The sequence below is a fragment of the Lagenorhynchus albirostris genome, chromosome 15, assembly GCF_949774975.1.
Source record: "Lagenorhynchus albirostris chromosome 15, mLagAlb1.1, whole genome shotgun sequence".
NCBI lineage: Eukaryota > Metazoa > Chordata > Mammalia > Artiodactyla > Delphinidae > Lagenorhynchus > Lagenorhynchus albirostris.
Genome location: NC_083109.1, coordinates 21467356 through 21489926, shown reverse-complemented (window position 1 = coordinate 21489926; position 22571 = coordinate 21467356). Strand labels below are relative to the sequence as shown.

General features: G+C 45.6%; 1 protein-coding gene across 1 annotated transcript in view; it reads right to left on the bottom strand.

Annotated features, from left to right (window-relative positions):
* Positions 1-730, bottom strand: part of TGM2 (transglutaminase 2) — a 33318-nt gene extending 32588 nt beyond the window's left edge. The window contains exon 1 of the mRNA XM_060123705.1: positions 642-730. Coding sequence (XP_059979688.1) covers positions 642-651 — 10 coding nt within the window. The 5' untranslated portion in view covers positions 652-730. The remainder of the gene's footprint in view (positions 1-641) is intronic.
* Between the last annotated feature and the right edge of the window lie 21841 nt (positions 731-22571).

The window sequence follows — 22571 nt, the reverse complement described above, 5'->3', positions numbered from 1 at the left end:
CTGGCATTACTGTCCATGTTTTACAGGAGGGGAAACTGAGACTCAACCAGTGGCCAAGGACCAGGGTTGCAGAACTTGAGGGCAGGGAGGGACCTAGGAAAGCAAGTCTGCTCTCAGGCCTCTCCCCCATAGGATGCTGGGAGCTCCTCTCTGGCCCCCAAGGCCAAGGAGACAGCCAGGCTTGGGTTACACACCACCACGGACTAACCAAAACTAAGTACTTGAGCCCAGGCCAGCACCCTCTGTACAGCTTCACGCCTGGCATGTAGCAGGGAGCCAGCTCCCACTAACTGACGGAGGACAAGTGACAATGGTCTGCTAACACAGTACTTTACCGTTCATAACATGCCTTCGTGTTCCATTGCCTCATCTGATCCAGGAAGGCAGAGGTTAATGACTATGCCCTGGGGATGGGGAAGCTGAGGCCCCAGGCAGAGCCAGGACTGGGAGCCAGGCACCTCTCACCCAGCCCAGCCCACCTGTTGCGCTCCAAATCGGGGACTTAGGGATTGAGCCCAGCCCGGTCCTGACCCCCACTGCACCGGTGGGACCACAGAGATCAGGTAAGGATGGCTGGAGCCGAGGCCCCTGAGCGGTCGCAGCGGCGCTGACCCTGATACTGCACTGACCCTGATACTCACCCTCGGCCATGGTCGGGTGGTGGCTGTGCTCTTCAGACCCGTGGCAGGACTCTCCAAGTGCAGACCACTAGCAACGCGCAATGCAGAGGCTGAGACCGACGGTGAACTTATAGCCCGCTTAGGGGCGGGCTAGGGGCGGGGCCTTGCGGGAAGGCGGGGACCTGGAGGGGAGGCGGTGTCCTGTCTGGGTCCACGCTCCTCTCCACCAGCCGGCTGGGGCGCACCCGGGGGTCAGGAGACGAGGGAGGAAGTGAAGGTTGGGCAAGGGCGCCCCCTGGGGAAACAGAGCAGGGCTGGGACGGCAGCCACGGGGACACACAGACCAGGACACCCAGACACACCTGGATACATAGAGTCAGATCTTGGGTAACAGAGACCCCTGGATACAGAAACACACACAGATACAGACACACAATTGCACCAGGACACACAGGCATACTTGGATACACAGACATGGACCCGCAGTCAGGTCAGACCCGGGATCAAGAAGACACATACACCGTCAGATAAAGATACATTGGAGCAGACACAGACTCACAATCAGGGACGTAGGGTTGTGGACGCACAGAGACACAGACACACTGTGACAGATACGACAAATAAACCTGGACACACAGACACGGTGACGTAGACAGAAAATCAGATTAAAATCAGAGACATGCCTGTACATAGCCACAGCCAGACACACACGGACAGGTACCCACCAAGAACTACACACAAATAAGCAGGTGTCCGGATGCACCCAGCTTGTAGACACACAGACCACACACCACCAGAGGTGGACACAAAATCAGATTGGGGCACTTACAGACACACAAAGGTGCAGATGCTGGGAGACGGACACACAGACAGACATGGCCTCATGTACAAACATGCAGACACACCCACAAAGACAGACACAACACACCTGTCTCTGTCGCAAAATCCAGAGACATCCCTCTATCTCATCCATCCCTCTATCCATCTAATCGTCCATCCATCTAATCATTCAATCATCCATCTACTCACCCATCCATCCATCCATCCAACCATCCATCCATCCATCCATCCACTTACCCCTCCCCCACTCCCTCCCTCTACTGATGATGTTCCTTCAGGTCCAGCCTGTGCCAGAAGGAAACAAAGCCAACGTCCCAGAGACTCAACCTCTGACCTCTCACTCCTAGCACCCTAGGGGATGGGGGGATCACCCATTCTTCTCCCTCTGGTCCCCCAGCCTCCTATGGTTCTTAGCCACCACAAGTCCTGAACAGGGAGGGTCCTTGGAGAGGCAGGGGCCTGTGAGCCTCCTCCAGCCCTTTATCCAGAGTAAGTTCCATATTTATGGATGAATTAGGCTACAAAATTGGCCCCAGGTTCCATTCCTGTGTGACACAGCGCAGGGAACAAACCTGTGTTGTTTTAGTAGATGTGTGTCCCTGAGTCAAATGGACCCTGCCTGAGGTCTTAGTGAACAAACTTACAACAGTTTGGGGCCCTGCTGACCCATAAAATAGCCCAATGGGTGAACCTTGTCATTGCCCCATCTTATAGATTGTTGTAGAAACTGTTCCCTACAGCTAGCGAGAGCTGAAAGGAAGGAGTGGGGTGCATGAACGTCAGTCAAGAAGCCAGGGTTTGAGATCACACTATGTAGCCATGGGCAGGTATTTTGGCTCTCCAGGTCTCAGTCTCCCCCTCTGCAAAATGAGGAAAAGAATTCCTCCCTCACAGGCCTGGAGTAAGACTCAACCATAATGCCTGAGTTTGGGCACCTAGTACATAGTGATCACTCAATAACTGGGGCCTCTGAGTTTTGGAGCAAAAATGCCATGTGTCCCAGAACCTGGCTCTGAGAGTAGGGACCTCAAAGAGAAACAGGAGGCCCGGAGACAGTCAGGCTCTGCAGAAGGAAGGTTGCAGTCTCAGTGTTTCTACAAGAGTCAGACCTGCCCCACATGAAAGGATGGGTTTTGCCTTTGTCCATTCTTTTCCGTTTGGAAATGACATTTCTTCTCCACTTGGTACTAATCTCCCTTTATCACCCCCACTTGGGAGCTCCCTGGACGGCAGGAATACACTGGAAGCTTTTTACCCATCAGGTTGTTCCTGGTGCCCTGCATGGGGCTTGGTACAGAGCCCGAGACCCGTCCCTGACCACGCCAGCTGCCGCCTCTTCTTTCCTCTCCCTGTTTCTATAGAACTATGACCACCTAAGTGATTCAGGCTCTTAAGCAATCCCAGGGCTGTCTGAGTCAGAACTGGCTTCCTAGGAGTGACAATCGATAAAGACCAGACCACAGGCTGAGCCCAAAGACCTGGATTCCAGGCCTGGTGACCAGGGGGCCCTTGCCTCACTCTGGGCCACAGTTTTCCCATCTGCTCAGGAGGGTTGGGAAACCCTGCCTTGTCTTACCTCACTGTGCAAGTAAAAATTCAAAACCATTTTACTGAGGGGGAAACTGAGGCCCAGGGAGGGTGGTTGTGAGCTCAAGGTCCCCAGACAGTGCAGGAGGTGACCCTTCATCATCCCTTACAGGGGAAGTGCAGGGCAGGGCACAGCTGAGGTCATTCCTGACTGTGTGATCCTGGGTAAATTACTAGACCTGACCAAACCTCAATCTCCTTATCTATAAAGCAGGTACAATAAGAATCACCACTTCTGGCATTTAGAGATAATGTCTGTGCAGTGGGGGACACATAGTAAGTGCTCAGTAAATGCCACCTAAAACTTTTTATGATGATGTCATCAAGAGTCAAGTCTCTCCTTCCCCCACAAAAGGGAGATTCTGACGTGCGTAGGTGAAGCAGGTTGCAAACAAGGTAGAATATTTGTATATTCTATAATATTTGGGGGTTTCTTAGAAGAACTCCCTGCCTCGTAAGTAAGTCTTGGACCCAGGGTCACTGACTGATGCCTGAACTCCCCCATTCGAGGGATCAGTCCTTCATTCCATAAGGATTTCCAGGCCTTGAGGTGGAGACAAAGGTGAATTTTTAGAACTTTGGAATAACCCATTACCAGTCAGATATTCCGTTTAAATCTCACAATATGATTTTAGTCATCATTTATTTATTTATTTATTTATTATTATTTTTTTTTTTGCAGTACGCGGGCCTCTCACCGTTGTGGCCTCTCCCGTTGCAGAGCACAGGCTCTGGATGCGCAGGCGCAGCGGCCATGGCTCACGGGCCCAGCCGCTCCGTGGTATGTGGGATCTTCCTGGACTGGGGCACGAACCCGTGTCCCCTGCATCGGCAGGCAGACTCTCAACCACTGCGCCACCAGGGAAACCCTAGTCATTTATTAAATGGGGAAACTGGGGCTCAGAGAGGTGAAGTGACTTGCCCGAGATCACACAGTCAGTAAGTCGGGGCATGGAACTTGGGCTTGGTTCAAAAGCCTGGGCTGGCTCTTCCAGGGTTCAGAGGTCAGTCCTATCCCACACCCCCCAACCCCATTCCTGCCCACCCAGGGATGCGGTCTCAGGGGCCTGGGTCCTGTCTAATCTTACAGCTCTTGGCAAGTGAGGCCTCCAAGAGCAGTGGTCCATGCTTGTGACCCATGGGTGTCTGGTGTACTGTAGATGTTCAATAAATGTCTATGGCATGAGAGAGGGAAGGATGAATCAGAGTAAAAGGAAGAATGGAAAGAAGGAAGGAAGGGAAGAAAAGGAAAAGGATTAAGGTTCAGAGAGGTTGGGGAAACTGCCTGAGGTTACAGCGCAGCTGGGCTCCCAAGCCCTGGCTGGGCTCAGCTATTCCCTAAGGACAACGGACCCCCAGACCAGAGATGGCCCTGGATGGCTGAGCTGGGAGGGGAGGGAGGGCTGGGCGGTAATGGGTGGGACCGTAATAAGGAAATGGTCTCAGCTTTTCTACCAGCTGGTGACTAATGGCAAATGAGCAGCGTCTAGCAGAATCCCCTGAGGTGGGAGGGGCTGAAGTAGGGGTGTTAGGACAGGGGACTTAGGGAAAATGTCAAGGGGCAGGCATGACCTTTTAGGCCCTTTGAGAGGGAGTATGGTGGGTGGCCTCTCCGAGGCAGGACCTGGGTGTCCCAGGCTGTGGGGAGCAGAGAGCAGGGCACCTGACTTGGGAGGGCCCTCCCAATGTGTCCATTTTGCAGATGGAAAAACTGACCTGGCCATGGTGTCCTCAGCTCCACCCTTACAATGTGCCCCCCTCCCAACTCCCTGCCCCCAGCATAGGGTCTCAGCCCCAACTCTGCCACTTAAGCTCTAGGGACCATGCGTACTTTAGTTCATTTCTCTGAAACTTCAGTTTCTGTTTCTGTAAAAGCAGGAATCGCAACCCAGCCCTCCTGGGGCTGATGTGAGATAGAGAGGAGGTATGGCCAAAGAGAGTCTTCTGAGAAGTGATCTGAGCTTGTTCCTCTCCTTCTGAAACCCCTGGGGGAAGGTATGAGCTCTTCAGCCTGGCATTCAAGGCCCTGCAGCTCTGGCCCAGCTTACCCTCCAATCGCATCGCCCACATTTGTATCCTCCAGCCTCACCAGACACACTACCGGCCCCCAAATGCACCCTGCAATTATCTACCTCCAAGCCTTTGCTCAAGGTGTGCCCTCAGAGATGCCCTCCCCTCTTCACCTATCAAAATTTCACCCAGGCTTCACGCCCCTCCAAAGGCCACCTCCTCCTAGAGCAGGATTTCCCTTTCCTCATGCCCAGTACCTGCAGGACACAGTCACAGTCTACGTTGTATAAGGACCAATGTGTGCGTGCGTGCGTGCATGTGTGTGTGTGTGTGTGTGTCTGTCTGTCTGTCTGTGTGTCTGTCTGTCTTTCTGTCTCCCACTGCCCGCCTGGCTCTTAGTGGCTGCTCAATAAATGTCTGTTGAATGAATAAGTGACCTGCGGCAGAGAGAGAGAAACAGAGAGAGACAGAGAGAGAGAGACTTATTCAAGCTTGGGCCAGACTCAGGGGGTTACCCCAGAGCCTTGGTTGGCAGGATTTGTGGTGCCTGGGGCAGGACCAGGAGCCAGGGCATGGCGCTGGGGCATCTTTCAATTCTTGTTGCCTCCACCAGAGATGAGAGGTCTGGGCCCAACTTACTCTCCAGTCATATCTCCTACAATCCCAGGAGTAGGCAGACTCACTGCTGAGCCTCAGAGAGGGCAAATAGCTTTCTCCAGATCACACAGCAAGTTAGGGCAGAGTCAGGGTGGGGCCTCCAAACACAATAGAAAAACAAGTCCTGGCCTGTACCTCTACTCTCAATTTTGAAAAGGTAGAAAGGTGCTTTTATTTAACTTGGCAACAGGGCACTGCGTTGTAACTGGGAATGGGGTGAAATGTGAGACTCGTACAATGGAACCAGGGTGAGTTGGTGTGGCAGGGGTTGACATGGGGTCCGAGAGCACTAGGCTGCAACCCTGCTCTCCCTCTCACTGGCTGTGTGGCTTCAAGTCTTTTTTTTTTTTTTTTTTTTTTTTGCGGTACGCGGGCCTCTCACCGTTGTGGCCTCTCCCGTTGCGGAGCACAGGCTCCGGACGCGCAGGCTCAGTGGCCGTGGCTTATGGGCCCAGCCGCTCCGCGGCATGTGGGATCCTCCCGGACCGGGGCATGAACCCGTGTCCCCTGCATCGGCAGGCGGACTCTCAACCACTGCGCCACCAGGGAAGCCCCTGGCCTCAAGTCTTAATCTCCCATAAAAAGGGACAACTCTCCTCCACCCCCAGCTCACTGGGCTCAGAGGAGGAGACCCAAAGACGTGAAAGCCCCTCCCAAGGAGAGTAATGTGATTCTATTATTGTTGTCACCATTATGTGGTTACAGTTCTTAACTCTCCAGACACTCCGGGGAATGGAGAGTTTTAGGATTTTGGGGGAGTGGAGTCCTGACCATTTCAGGCAGCAAGATTTGCTTTAATCATAGGAAAACCCACTTCAGACCCTTACTCACAACCAATTATCACTTACTTGGCATACAATCCTAGCAAAGGCGTAACACTGTCACGGAAGTAACAGCCCCTAAAGGTTAGACGTTAAGACATTAGGACTGGAGAGAAGAAACACTAGAGGTGGGAAGTGCCAAGAGAGAGGGAGACGGCAGAAAAGCTGCACAAGCAGGTGCAGGAGCTCTGACATTGGTAAGGTCTAGGGCCGTCTGGAGTTGGGTAAATAGTCCAGCCTCATGGGGCAATCATCAGCGGTCATGATAGTGACCCAGAGGCATCCTATGAGTAGAAGGGACTTTGTGCTCTGCCCACGGAGCCCCCGAGACACTTTTCACTCCCTCCCTGCTTCTTTTAGCAGCAGTGCAGTTCAGCTGCGAGGACACAGGTATGGGGGCTCAACACACCTGGGTTCAAAGCCAGCTCTGCCATTTACTTTCCTGTGTGTGATCTTGGCTAAGTCACAGCATTTCCAAGCCCCAGTTTCCTCATCTGTAAAATGGGTATGATAATAATCATGTCTACTTCTCAGGCTTTTTGTGAGGATTCACACCATGCCTGGTAGAGAATAAACACTCAAAAAAGGGTTATTTGACAATTAAAAAAAATGAAGTAGTGATGTATCTACAACATGGAGGAACTTCCAAACCATTACGCTCAGGAAAAGAAGCCAATCTCAGAAGACCACATGTTCTGTGATTCCATTTATATGAAATGCCCAGAACAGGCAACTCCACAGAGACAGAAAGTGAATGAGTGGTTGTCAGGGACTGAAGGGAGGGGGGATGGAGAGTGACTGCTAATGGGCTTGGGGTTTCTTTGGGAGGGTGAGAAAAATGTTCTACCACTAGATTGTGGTGGTGGTTGCACAAATATGTGAATATACTAAACACCATTGAATTGAACATTATAAATGGATGAATTTTATGGGGTGTAAGTTATATCTCAACAACATGGTTTTTTAAAATGAAAGTGGATTTAAAAAACAAAACACAAGAATAAAGCTCTGAAAGCCCTGCAAATATTGTCCCATTTTCAAATTAAACCGAAGAGAAATACTTGCACGTGTGCCCAAAGGGTCTGTAAAGGGAGGGTCTTTACATCATTATTCCTTCTGGTGAAAACTGGCCACAACGTAAGTGCCCAGCAAAGGGGGATGAATTAATAAGCCATGCCTGGGAATATTATATGGCAGTTAAAAACCAGAAGAAGTAGTCCTCTGTGCATGGACAATGAAAACAATTCCAAGTCATAATGTTGAGCAAAGAAAGTAAATTGTAGGACATTACGTAGGTTATGATTCCACAAGACTGTACATTTCCCATGAGAACAAATAAGTAAATATATGTAAAATATGTAAACAAGTATACAAAAGAAGCTTTGGAAAAATTCTCTCCAAATTGCTGACGGTGACGGGAGGAGTACTGGGGCCATAATTAGGGGGTAGGTCGTGGTGATTTAAGGTGGTTTCAGTATTTCCTGGAAGGTGGAAAATTTTTAAGAGGGTAAGTGTTTTTATGTATCCCTTTGGTAATTAAAGATTAATTTTTCAAGAGAAAAAGAATAACCTGTTTACATTTAGAATTGAGCTTTTATAAAAATAGAAATACTCCAAAATAAAGAAATTCTGGCAAAGAAGGTAGAAAAAATATAGACTGAGAAAAAAAAAAAAGAAAGGAAATCTGCCCGCCGCCCTCCTCCAAACAAAAACCCAAACAAAATCCACAATCAGCCCATAAAAAACCCCTTTGTTAGTATTGGCACAATCTTACAAAACCAAACCCAGGATCACAGCACATGAGTAAAGGAGAAATTCACAAGTGTTCCCACATCTGAAATTCGGAATTTTGAGAATGGTACACTGAGTTTCTGTTTATTTCACAATCCTGTTTATGTCTTTAAATGCTTCTGGAGCACTTAATCCCAGTGAAATCCAAGAAAGTGCTTGAAAAATTTTTACTGTGTTAAAAGGAGGGTCAGGGAGGTGAAGTGGCTAGCCCAAGGTCACACAGTTTAGAAGGGGCAGAGCGATTGCTCTGAAGTCCATACCTGTAATCCATACTGCTGGAACTTCATGCCAGGGGAGTTAAGCCTTGGCATGGCGGCCTGGTTAAGCCCCCATGGCCGTTTGGGTCTGTGAAGACATGGGGGATGAACCACTGGATTCTGTAGCATTACCCTGCATCTCCCCCACTGAGGCTAGGTCATTGGTTGTGTCTGCTTGACACACCCCGCTCAGTCAATAAGGATCAAACACACTTTCTTTCTTGGAAATAAATGACTGTCTAGGGCAGTGGCTGAGCTTGTCCAGCTAAATTGAACACTTGTGTGGCTGAACTAATCATTGTTTCTCCCGCCTGTTTGAGGAGCCACTCAAGAGATTGTCCGAACCCAGTGTTTGTAGGTCTGAAGCAGCACTCAGCTCGACCCCATTAGTCTGAAACCCAACTTTCACATCTGAGGGGAGTCTGCCATCACCATGTCCCATCGTCACAGAAGATGCAAGTTTTAGTCTCATTCCTGCAAAGGCAGAGCTCAGTATCCAGGATAATAAACCCCAAGGCTACAGGCCTCTGCAGTGGATGGAGTCCTCTTTGTAGACACAGCTCATTTGCCTCTGGGTAAACTGCCCTTTTCTACAGGCTTGATGGGGCTGTCAATCAAATGGCCCTGCCCAACCCTAGTTAAGGTGGGCCTGGGACCCAAACTCAGCCAATCAGATGCTCTCCTGGGACTTAGACTCTTCTGGCTCTGACACAAGTTCTAAATGATGGTTAAAGTTCGCTGGTTCATTCCTAAAACTACTTCACTTTTTGTCTTTTCTGAAGCTAGGCTTTTTTACTTTTGTTTGACTTTTTTTTAAGTCAGATTTATTGAGTTATAATTTACATGCAATCCGTTTCACCTTTTTGAGTATACAGTTCAATGAGCTGACGAACATATACTGTCCTGTTACTATATCACAATCGTGATATAGAACATTTCCATTACCCCCAAAATTTCCCTCCTGCCCTTTTCCTGGCAATTCTCTCCCCACTTCCTCTGTCCCCGGCAACCACTGACTGATTACTGTTCCTACTCTTGTATTTTCCGATTGCTGTATGAATGGAATCATACGATAGATACCCTTTTGAGTCTGGCTTCTCTCACTTAGCATAATGCATTTGAGATTCATCCAGTTGTTGCAAGTATTGGCCGTACCTTCCTTTGTGTTGCCAAGTAGTAAATATTCCATTGAATGAATACATCACAGTTTATTTCTACATTAACCAGCTGAAGGACATTTGGGTTGTTCTGGGTGGTTATAGATAGAGCTACTATAAACATAGAGGTACAGCTCTTTGTGTGGACATATATTTTCATTTATTTCGTGTAAATACCTGTAAGCCATTCCCATGTCCTTCCAAGTGATTTTTTGGGAAATTGTGAAGCTGCCCTGGGTCTGTGCCTGTTCATGTAACCAAAGACTGGAACGGACATTTCTCTTATTTAATTCTCCCAATGACTCTACGGGGTTTAGGGGTTGTTTTCCTCATTTTACGGAGGAAATCGAGGCTCAGAGAGCCTAAATAACCTGCCCTGGACCACGGAGCAGAGACTTGAATCCAAATCAAAGTCATGAAGGGAGCCATAGCTGCCTTTCTAAATCCCTGGTCACCTTGGTGGGAGGGGAGCAGCTTCATAATGCAGGTTCTAACACCTGTTGATTGACTGATGGTTGGTAGAATAAATGCTTTACTCCTTTTCTCTGGCCTCAGTTTGCCCATTTGAGAAATGACAAGGTTGGACCAATAATGAATTTCTGATGCTCTAGATTCTGTGATTTTGACATGCTGTGACTAAAATGGAGTCGTCTGATAAACCATTCCTGGGAAATGGAGCTGGTAAGGGAGCGGAGCCCAGCGCTCACCCCACAACAGCCACCCCAGATGGCTTCCTGATCTTGCACCCCAGCTAGCTGACCCGCAGAAGAGCAATTTGCACTCTCTGCCTTTCTGGCCTGAGAAAAAAAATACCCCTGTCACATTGGATTAGCATCACCCCTCTCGCTGAGAATCTTCTCATGGATGCAGTCCCCTCTCTTCGTCAATATTTTCGGAATGTTCAGGTTTCTAAATAAGACCTGACAGGTTGAGTTCTTTTTTTTTTTTAAGCTTTTAAAAATAAAATGAATCACCTTGTGCACGGTCTGGAGGCTCCAATTAGATTAACCCTGTCCTTTCCTAAGCAACAGTCAGGCCGTTGGCCTTGCTGGGGTGATGGAGAGGTGGGAGGAGGGAAGTGGCTGATGCCTCATCTCAGATCAAGTCCTGCATGAAGACCCACCTTCTTCCCAGGTCCCCATTCTACCTGGGTGGTACCCAGGTTTATCAGGAAACCCAGAGGCAGAGTGATGGAGAGCTTCCGGGTGCGATAGCTGCCCAACCTCATGCAAGTAACTTCATGTCTCTGCACCTCAATTTTCTCACCCAGATAATGGGTATAATGACAGTTCCAGCCTCCCAGACTTGAGAATAAATGTGCTATTGCATGGGATAGCATAGGTCACAGCGAGAGCTACACAAGTGTTGGCTGTTTTAATGACTCATTATTATTTTCAAGGGCTTCAGGTGCCTCAATTCCATCTGTTCCTGCAAGTCAGCTCTGGGGTGTGGGTGAGAGGGGATGCTAGCATCTTGTGCACCTACTGTGTGCCAGCTCTGTGTGAAGAAGACTTATGCATGTTCTTGCTTCTCGTTGATTGGTTTGCAGTCCCATCTGGCCCTACAAAGACCCTAAGTTGTCATTCTCTCCGGTAATTCTCTGTCTGCATGATGAATGGCTCCACCCGCCAATTTCCAATGAGAAGAGTGTGGTTGAGAGACAGCAGCAAGGTTGCCTGTGGTCACTGGATGGAAGTTCTGGAGGTGGGCTGGACCCTGGGGTCTGTCGGGCAGTTTCACACTTGGTCTGCCCATTCCTGTGGATCCCAGGATCCCAGCCCCATGTTTTGTTTTTTGCCACGGCGCACAGCATGTGGGATCTTAGTTCCCTGACCAGGGATCTAACTCGCGCCCCCTGCATTAGGAGTGCGGAGCGCAGAGTCTTAACCACTGGACCGCCAGGGAAGTCCCCCAGCCCTGCGTTCTGACACATCCCGCCAGCTGAACACAATGGACCACCTCCACGTGCCACCCCCGACTCCCACCCTTTCTCAGCTGCCATCTGGCAGCCCTGGAAATAGTGCATCTTTCCAGACCAGCAGCTCCCAGACCCACTGGGACTGCCTTGCTGGAGCTCAGACAGGGCATTCACTGCGGTACCCTGAGGACCCAGAAGCCAGCAGGACTTTGGCCTTCATTAACCCTCCCTCCCAGGTTCACAGGGAGCAGCCAGCACCAGCTCAGCCGCTCAGCCACCTCCAATGGCTTTTGTTAAAGCCTTTCAGTGCCAACCCCTCACCCGTCCCGCGCCTTTTACCGATGGGGAAACTGATGCACTTGCCCAGGACCAGGTCTGCCCAGCTCTGAAACCCAACGCTTTTTGCAAAATACCTTTCCCCTGTCAAGGGGCCAATTGCTCACTGGGGTGGGAGCAAGGACGTGGGGAGAGCAGAGAAGAGGCTGGTGTTACAGTCCAGGCAGGAGAGGATGGAGGCCCAGGCTAGCGAGGTGGTGGGGCCCTGTTCACGCCTTGGTGCTTTTGCCCTCTGTTCTTTGTGCTTGTCTATCCTTCACATCTACCCCAGGGTCACATGTCCCAACAATGGCTGCCACATCAACATCTGCATGGCCATCATTCGCTAAGCGCTCGCTGTGTGTAGGGACCTGCGCTTTCCATCCACCATTTCCATTCCCTTCCTGCTCACTCAGCTCCCGTCATGCTGGCTCCCTGCCACTCCTTCAGCTTGCCAGGCATGCACCCAACTAAGAGCTTTTGCACTGGCTGTTCCCTCTGTCTGAGGTGCTCTTCCCTGGTGTGGTGACAATGTGGGTGCCGAGAAGGGTGTGCTGTATCTGAATGGGGGGCGGTGATAAGCTTGGAGGAAACTCAATGAAAGAAGGGGTGAAGAGTTGGCCCTAACCCTAACCCTAACCCTAACCCTAACCCCAACCCCACATTAGATGCTGTAAGACCCTGGAGATTGCTTAACTCTCTTCTGTCTCAATTCCTCTTTAGTTCTTAAGTGAGCTGACAACATCACTGCGGTCTCTGGCTTATCACAGCTTGTGGGGAGAGAAAAGGTCGTGTCCTCAGAAGCCAACAAGTTCAGCCTTATCATTTTATAGCTAAGGACACTGAGGCCCAGAGAGGGCTCTCTTTGTCTTGAGACCCATAAACCATCAGAAACAAAGCTGTGGGTTTTTTTTTAAAAGTGATTACTTTACTTATGGGATACTTTATTTATTGAACATTTATTGAGCACCTACTATGGGGTGAATCGTGAATAAAACACAGTTCCTGCTGTCAAGGAACTCTCAGGTCAGTGAGTGAAACAGGTTAGAAGACACTTACTGTGTAAACGTTCATTCCCATGTACTGTGTTCAAGGCTGTGGTGGAGGAAAGCTTGGGGCCTCAGGGAACCCAGATGGGAGACTCGAGAGTATCTCCATGTGGCAGATCAGGGCAGGCTTCATGGAAGAGGTAACACTTAATCTGGGTTTTGCAGTATGAATAGGAGTTTGTTGGGCAGATACCGTAAAGAGGAGCATTTCATGCAAAGGGACCTATCTGTGCATACTGGGGCAAAGTCATAGGGGTGAGGAAGAGTGTGGAGAATTCATGGGAAGGGGATGTCAAACAGAGTGGCTGGAGTTTAGGGGTACTTGGAAGGAATGTTAAGGCTGAAAAGCATGGAAGGGCCCAGACCACATGGAAGGGCCTTGAATTCCAGGCTCAGTTTAGGCCAAAGGGAGCCATGGGAAAGCTTTTAAATGGGGGAGTGGTGTGGTTAGGGCTGAGTTTGGGGAAGATAATGAGGAAATCATTAATCGTGGAATTTTAGAGCTTGAACTGAGTGATTATCATGATCCCTGGGCCCTATTTTACTTATTTATTTATTTTTTGGAATTTTGGATTTTTATTTTATTTTTACACGGCAGGTTCTTATGAGTTATCCATTTTATACATATTAGTATGTATATGTCAATCCCAATCTCCCAATTCATCCCACAATCACCACCATGCCCCCACCACTTTCCCCCCTTGGTGTCCTTACGTTTGTTCTCTACATCTGTGTCTCAATTTCTGCCCTGCAAACCGGTTCATCTGTACCATTTTTCTAGGTTCCACATATATGCATTAATATATGATATTTGTTTTTCTCTTTCTGACTTACTTCACTCTCTATGACAGTATCTAGATCCAACCACATCTCTACAAATGACCCAATTTTTTTCCTTTTTATGGCTGAGTAGTATTCCATTGTAATACATGTACCACATCTTCTTTATCCATTCGCCTGTCAATGGGCATTTAGGTTGCTTCCATGACCTGGCTATTGTAAATAGTGCTGCAATGAACATTGGGGTGCATGTGTCTTTTTGAATTATGGTTTTCTCTGGGTATATGCCCAATAGTGGGATTACTGGGTCATATGGTAACTCAGTTTTTAGTTTTTTAAGGAATCTCCATACTGTTCTCCATAGTGGCTGTATCAATTTACATTCCCACCAACAGTGCAAGAGGGTTCCCTTTTCTCCACACCCTCTCCAGCATTTGTTGTTTGTAGACTTTCTGATGATGGCCATTCTGACTGGTGTGAGGTGATACCTCATTGTAGTTTTGATTTGCATTTCTCTAATAATTAGTGATGTTGAGCAGCTTTTCATGTGCTTCTTGGCCATCTGTACGTCTTCTTTGGAGAAATGTCTATTTAGGTCTTCTGCCCATTTTTGGATTGGGTTCTTTGTTTTTTTACTATTGAGCTGCAAGAGCTGTTTATATATTTTGGAGATTAATCCTTTGCCTGTTGATTTGTTTGCAAATATTTTCTCCCATTCTGAGGGCTATCTTTTCATCCTGTTTGTAGTTTCCTTTGCTTTGCAAAAGCTTTTAAATTTTATTAGGTCCCATTTGTTTTTATTTCCGTTACTCTAGGAGGTGGATCAAAAAAGATCTTGCTGTGATTTATGTCAAAGTGTGTTCTTCCGATGTTTTCCCCAAAGAGTTTTATAGTGTCCAGTCTTACATTTAGGTCTCTAATCCATTTTGAATTTATTTTTGTGTATGGTGTTAGGGAGTGTTCTAAATTCATTCTTTTACATGTAACTGTCCAGTTTCCCCAGTACCACCTATTGAAGAGACTGTCTTTTCTCCATTGTATATCCTTGCCTCCTTTGTCATAGATTAGTTGACCATAGGTGCATGGGTTTATCTCTGGGCTTTCTATCCTGTTGCATTGATCTATATTTCTGTTTTTGTGCCAGTACCATACTGTCTTGATTACTGTAGCTTTGTAGTATAGTCTGAAGTCAGGGAGTCTGATTCCTCCAGCTCCGTTTTTTCCCTCAAGACTGCTTTGGCTATTTGGGGTCTTTTGTGTCTCCATACAAAATGTAAGATTTTTTGTTCTAGTTCTGTGGAAAATGCCACTGGTAATTTGATAGGGATTGCATTGAATGTATAGATTGCTTTGGGTAGTATAGTCGTTTTCACATTATTGATTCTTCCAATCCAAGAACATGGTATATATCTCCATCTGTTGGTATCATCTTTAATTTCTTTCCTCAGTGTCTTATAGTTTTCTGCATACAGGTCTTTTGTTTCCCTAGGCAGGTTTATTCCTAGGTATTTTATTCTTTTGGTTGCAGTGATAAATGGGAGTGTTTCCTTAATTGCTCTTTCAGATTTTTCATCATTAGTGTATAGGAATGCAAGAGATTTCTATGCATTAATTTTGTATCCTGCAAACTTTACCAAATTCATTGATTAGCTCTAGTAGTTTTCTGGTGGCATCTTTAGGATTCTCTATGTATAGTATCATGTCATCTGCAAACAGTGACAGTTTTACTTCTTCTTTTCCAATTTGTATTCCTTTTATTTCTTTTTCTTCTCTGATTGCCGTGGCTAGGACTTCCAAAACTATGTTGAATAAGAGTGGCGAGAGTGGACATCTTGTCTTGTTCCTGATCTTAGAGGAAATGCTTTTAGTTTTTCACCACTGAGAATGATGTTTGCTGTGGGTTTGTCATATATGGCCTTTATTATGTTGAGGTAGGTTCCCTCTATGCCCACTTTCTGGAGAGTTTTTATCATAAACGGGTGTTGAATTTTGTCAAAAGTGTTTTCTGCATCTATTGAGATGATCATATGTTTTTTTCTTCTTCAATTTGTTAATATGGTGTATCACATTGATTGATTTGTGTATATTGAAGAATGCTTGTATCCCCAGGATAAATCCCACTTGATCATGGTGTATGATCCTTTTAATCTGTTGTTTGATTTTGTTTGCTAATATCTTGTTGAGGTTTTTTCCATCTATATTCATCCGTGATATTGGCCCGTAATTTTGTTTTTTTGTAGTATCTTTGTCTGGATTGGTATCAGGGTGTTAGTGACCTCATAGAATGAGTTTGGCAGTGTTCCTTCCTCTGCAATTTTTTGGAAGAGTTTGAGAAGGATAGGTGTTAGCCCTTCTCTAGATGTTTGATAGAATTTACCTGTGAAGCCATCTGGTCCTGGACTTTTGTTTGATGGAAGAATTTTAATCAGAGTTTCAATTTCATTACTTGTCATTGGTCTGTTCATATTTTCTATTTCTTCCCGGTTCAGTCTTGGAAGGTTATACCTTTCTAAGAATGTGTCCGTTTCTTCCAGGTTGTCCATTTTATTGGCATGGAGCTGCTTGTGGTAGTCTCTTAGGATGCTTTGTATCTCTGAGGTGTCTGTTGTAACTTCTTTTTCATTTCTAATTTTCTTTTTTTTTTTTTTTTTTTTTTGCGGTACACGGGCCTCTCACTGCTGTGGCCTCTCCCGTTGCGAAGCACAGGCTCCGGACCCGCAGGCTCAGCGGCCCATGGCTCATGGGCCCAGCCGCTCCGCAGCATGTGGGATCTTCCCGGACCGGGGCACGAACCCGTGTCCCCTGCATCGGCAGGCGGACTCTCAACCACTGCGCCACCAGGGAAGCCCTCTAATTTTCTTGATTTGAGTCTTCTCCCTCTTTTTCTTGATGAGTCTGCCTAATGGTTTATCAATTTTGTTTATCTTCTCAAAGAACCAGATTTTAGTTTTATTGACCTTTGCTATTGTTTTCTTTGTTTCTATTTCATTTATTTCTGCTCTGATATTTATGATCTCTTTCCTTCTTCTAACTTTGGGTTTTGTTTGCTCTTCTTTCTCTAGTTCCTTTAGGTGTAAAGTTAGATTGTTTGAGATTTTTCTTGTTTCTTGAGGTAGGCTTGTATTGCTAAATACTTCCCTATTACAGCTGCTTTTGCTGCATCCCATAGGTTTTGGATCATCGTGTTTTCATTGTAATTTATCTCTAGGTATGTTTTGATTTCCTCTTTGATTTCTTTAGTCATCTCTTTGTTATTCAGTAACGTATTGTTTAGCCTCCATGTGTTTGTGGTTTTTACGTTTTTTTCCCTGTAATTGATTTCTAATCTCATACTGTTGTGGTCAGAAAAGATGCTTGATATGATTTCAGTTTTCTTAAACTTACTGAGGCTTGATTTGTGACCCAAGATATGATCTATCCTGGAGAATGTTCTGTGTGCACTTGAGAAGAAAGTGTAATCTGCTGTTTTCGGGTGGAATGTCCTATAAATATCAATTAAATCTATCTGGCCTATTGTGTCATTTGAAGCTTGTGTTTCCTTATTACTTTTCTGTTTGGATGATCTGTCCCTTGGTGTAAGTGAGGTGTTAAAGTTCCCCACTATTATTGTGTTACTGTCTATTTCCTCTTTTATCGCTGTTAGCCGTTGCCTTATGTATTGAGGTGCTCCTATGTTGGGTGCGTATATATTTATAATTGTTATATATTCTTCTTGGATTGATCCCTTGATCATTGTGTAGTGTCCTTCCTTGCGTCTTGTAACATTCTTTATTTTTAAGTCTATGTTATCTGAGAGTATTTTATTGCTACTCCAGCTTTCTTTTGATTTCCATTTGAATGGAATATCTTTTTCCATCCCTTCATTTTCAGTCTGAATGTGTCCCTAGGTCTGAAGTGGGTGTCTTGTAGCCAGCATATATATGGGTCTTGTTTTTGTATCCATTCAGTGAGCCTGTGTCTTTTGGTTGGAGCATTTAATCCATTCATGTTTAAGGTAATTATCGATATATATGTTCCTATTACCATTTTCTTAATTGTTTTGGGTTTGTTTTTGTAGGTCCTTTTCTTCTCTTGTGTTTCCCACTTAGAGAAGTTCCTTTAGCATTTGTTGTAGAGCTGGTTTGCCGGTGCTGAATTCTCTTAGCTTTTGCTTGTCTTTAAAGCTTTTGATTTCTCTGTTGAATCAGAATGAGATCCTTGCCGGGTAGAGTACTCCTGGTTGTAGGTTCTTCCCTTCCATCACTTTAAGTATATCATGCCACTCCCTTCTGGCTTGTAGAGTTTCTTCTGAGAAATCAGCTGTTAATGTTATGGGAGTTCCCTTGTACATTATTTGTTGGTTTTCCCTTGTTGCTTTCAATAATTTTTCTTTGTCTTTAATTTTTGCCAATTTGATTACTGTGTGTCTCAGCGTGTTTCTCCTTGGGTTTATCCTGCCTGGGACTCTCTGCGCTTTCTGGACTTGGGTAGCTATTTCCTTTCCCATGCTAGGGAAGTTTATGGACTATAATCTCTTCAAATATTTTCTCGGGTCCTTTCTCTCTCTCTTCTCCTTCTGGGACCCCTATAATACAAATGTTGTTGTGGTCAATGTTGTCCCAGAGGTCTCTATGGTTGTCTTCATTTTTTTTCATTCTTTTTTCTTTATTCTGTTCCACGACAGTGAATTCCACCATTCTGTCTTCTAGGTCACTTATCTATTCTTCTGCCTCAGTTATTCTGCTATTGATTCCTTCTAGTGTATTTTTCATTTCAGTTATTGTATTGTTCATCTCTGTTTGTTCTTTAATTCTTCTAGGTCTTTGTTCTTTAGTTCTTCTACGTCTATGTTATACATTTCTTGCATCTTCTCGATCTTTGCCTCCGTTCTTTTTCTGAGGTCCTGTATCATCTTCACTATCATTATTCTGAATTTTTTTTCTGGAAGGTTGCCTATCTCCACTTCATTTAGTTGTTTTTCTGGGGTTTTATCTTGTTCCTTCATCTGGTACAAAGTCCTCTGCTTTTCCATTTTGTCTATCTTTTTGTGAATGTGGTTTTCCTTCCACAGATTGCAGAATTGTTGCTCTTCTTCTGCTGTCTGCCCTCTCCCCTGGGCCCTATTTTAAAGATGAGCAAATTGAAGCCAAAATATGGTACCCACAGCTGGTCGGGGGCAGAGCATTTTCTCCCAGCTGGTTTGTAGGTGAGCTGAGCCTGAGGCTGGGATATGTTTGCATGTCCTATGAGATAAACTGTTCCCAAACAGGACCAGTTCCCATCCTTCTGTGACATATCTCTCTCTGTGTTTCTCTTCTTTGGTCCTGCCCTGTATTCTCCAAAGACCATGGTGGATATGGGAGCCTCTGCTTACATGTTCCTTTTCTGTTTGTGTGACCCTGACCATGTCCTTTCCCCTCAGAAGCTTCAGTTTTTCCATCTGGCTAATGGGTATAATAAATGGAGTGATGGCTGGTGCTAACTATCAAACATTCTGGGGCCTCCCCAAGCCAACCCTCACTAAGGCCCCAAGGAGGAAGAAGGCCAGCCATGACCAGGTTTCCTGACCACTGGCAAAATGTGTGAGGCAGAAGGTTGCTGTTAGTGAGATGGGGAAAACAAGGTTGATAATTTATATGATTAGCCCAAGCATGGCTCCGGGCTGCACAGAGCCAACTGAATTCTCAGTTTTCTCATTCTTGTTCCTATACTTCTCTTAATGTGACCTACGACCTCAATAGCTGTGTAAGTGAAAGTGGTAAAAACCATTGTCTGATGGACTCCTCACAAAACTGAGGGACAGTCCTGGAGCAGGACAGACACCCCACTTCCATTTCCCCCAGGGCTTTCCTGCCTGAGCCCAGCTGGTAACAGTGATGCGGGCTTTGCAAGCCAGAGCATCAATGGCTCCAGGGCCTGATAGGTGCGTGGGGAAGGGCAGGACTGAGTCATTGATCTAGCCCTTTTTTTTTTTTTTTTTTTTTTGCTGTACGCGGGCCTCTCACTGTTGCGGCCTCTCCCGTTGCAGAGCACAGGCTCCGGACGCGCAGGCTCAGCGGCCATGGCTCACGGGCCCAGCCGCTCCGCGGCATGTGGGATCTTCCCGGACCGGGGCACGAACCCGTGTCCCCTGCATCGGCAGGCGGACTCTCAACCACTGCGCCACCAGGGAAGCCCGATCTAGCCCTTTAAGACCCTTGAATAAGACCTCACTCTGGCACAGCCTCTGCAACACCCAAGAGTAGCACTTAGGTAGAGTGCCACGGCTTTGGCACTTGTCCAGTTTTAGCTGAAGGAAGCATACTGTGTTAGAGTCAGGTTTTTCCTAAAAGCCCAATTCTTCCCTCAGGCTGCTGGAGAAATACCCAGAAATCACTCAGGCAGCAAACAGAGGTGCAGTCACTTGGTCACCACCCATAGATTTGGGCCCACCCCTGTGCCAGGCCCTGTGGGAGACAGAAAAATGAAGCAGGCATGTTTTCTTTCTGTGGCTTTACCAGAACATCTGCATTTTTTCCTTAATTGATATTAATGCATGTTCACTGTTCAAAATCTGTAAAATACAGAAAAGCTAAAAGAAGAAAGCAGAAGTCACTTCAAATATTATCACCAGAGAGAACAACTGTTAACATTTTGCTGTATTTCTTTCAGGCTTACTATACCATATTTAAATATGTGTGTATATATGAATGCATATAAATATGTATTTAACTTCTAAAAATGGAATTACTTTTAATCATCCAACAAAGGTTTATTGAGCACCTACTCTGTGCCAACTATGTGCCAGTCAGTGGGATGCCCAGGAGGACAAGACAGATGTGGTTCCTAATGTCATAAAAGTTGCCTATTTAGTACTACTCACCTGCCTTTTTTCATTTTTGTCTAACGTGTTTCAGATCACAACATGTATTTCTACAACACATTTTTCAGTTGTCTAGAATTTCATCAAATAGATGAAGCCTAATTTATCAAATCCCTATTGTTGCACATTTAGTTTTTTTCCCCATGTTTTCACTATTGCAAACAGTGGTCATCCCTGAAGCCATTGGTTATGGTGGGTTGGCTCATTTTACATCCATTTCAACTTCTTTTGATGTGCCTTCCTGTATTGCAGGGGGCTGGAAGGGTGAAGATTGCATCTCCCAGACTCCCTTACAGCTAGGGTTTGGAGACCAATTCAGTCATACCCATTAAACGCACACGTGTGAGATTTTAAAGGCAAAGCAAGGTGGAGACTCTCTTTCTGCTTTGGCTGTTTCCTGCTGGTTGTGAAGGCATTAAGACTTTCTGCAACTGTGGTCTCAGTGTCGTCACCAGCTCATAGGTGTCCAGAGATGGTGATGGGGGCAACAGCAACATCTGATCCCTAGATTAAAGCTGAAGTGACAAATTCCTTTTTTTTATTTATTTTTAAAGAATATTTGGCCATGCTGCATGGCTTGCAGGTTCTTCGTTCCCCAGCCAGAGATCAAAGCCATGTCTCCTGCAGTGGAAGTGCAGAGTTCTAACCAGTAGACTGCCAGAGAATTCTCTGAAGTGACAAATTTCTGAAGACAGCAGTTACCAAGCTTCCAGGATGTGGTAGAGGCAGCAGCTCCCATAGGTAGACAGTACGGTGGTGACTTACGAGAGTCATTCCCAGAGACACAGCCCACTCACCAGGTCTTTCAATAATTTTTCAAGAACCCAACTTCCAGTATTGTCTCTTTCTGTTTAAAGCAGAAAATGTGGTTTCTGCTTCCTGCAACTGAACTCTGAATGATATAAACTATGTTTTTGAGCCTGTTGACAATGATTGCCTCAGGATAAATTTCTATTCATGGAATCAAGGATTCAATCTTTGTTTAAACAGTTTTATTGAGATATAGTTAATGTACCATAAAATTCATCATTTAAAGTGCACAGTTTCATGGCTTTTAATACATTCAAAGTTGTGGATTCATCACCAGAATCTAATATTAGAGCATTTTCTTCACCTCCTAAAAGAAACTCCATACCCATTAGCAGTCATTCTCTACACTCCTTTTCATCCTAGGCAACTACTAATCTACTTTCTGTCTCTATGGATTTTCCTATTCTGAACATTTCATATAAATAGAATCATACAGTACGTGGTCTTTTTGACGGGCTTCTTTCACTTGGCATAATGATTTCAAAGTTTGTCCATGTTGTAGCATATATCAGAATTTCCTTGCTTCTTATTGCCAGATCATATTCCATCAGTGGATATATCATTCATCAGTTGATGGACAGTTGGGTTGTTTCTAGTTTTAAGCTATTGTGAATAATGCATCTGTGAACATTTGTGTACATGTTTTTGTGTGGATGTATATTTTAATTTCTCTTGGGTATATACTTAGAAGTGGAATGGTTGAATTACATGGTAACTCTAATTTTTTGACAGACTGCCAAACTTCTTTCCAAAGTTGTTTCACTATTGTACATTCCTATTAGCAATGGTTGAATTTCTATTTTCTCCACATTCTCCCTGGCACTTAATATTTTCTCTTTGTTTATTATAGCCATTAGAGGCTGTCATGGTTTTGGTTTACATTTCCCTAGTGACTAACTATGTTAAACATCTTTTCATGTGCTTATTGGTCACTTGTATATCTTCTTTGGAGAAATGGCCATTCAGATCCTTAGCCCATTTTTAAATTGTTATCTTTTCATTACTTATATAGTTCTTAGTGTTATTTATATATTCTATATACAAATTCCCTATAATACATGTGATTTGTAAATATTTGCTCCCATTCTTGTGTTGTCTTTTCACTTTCTTGATGATAT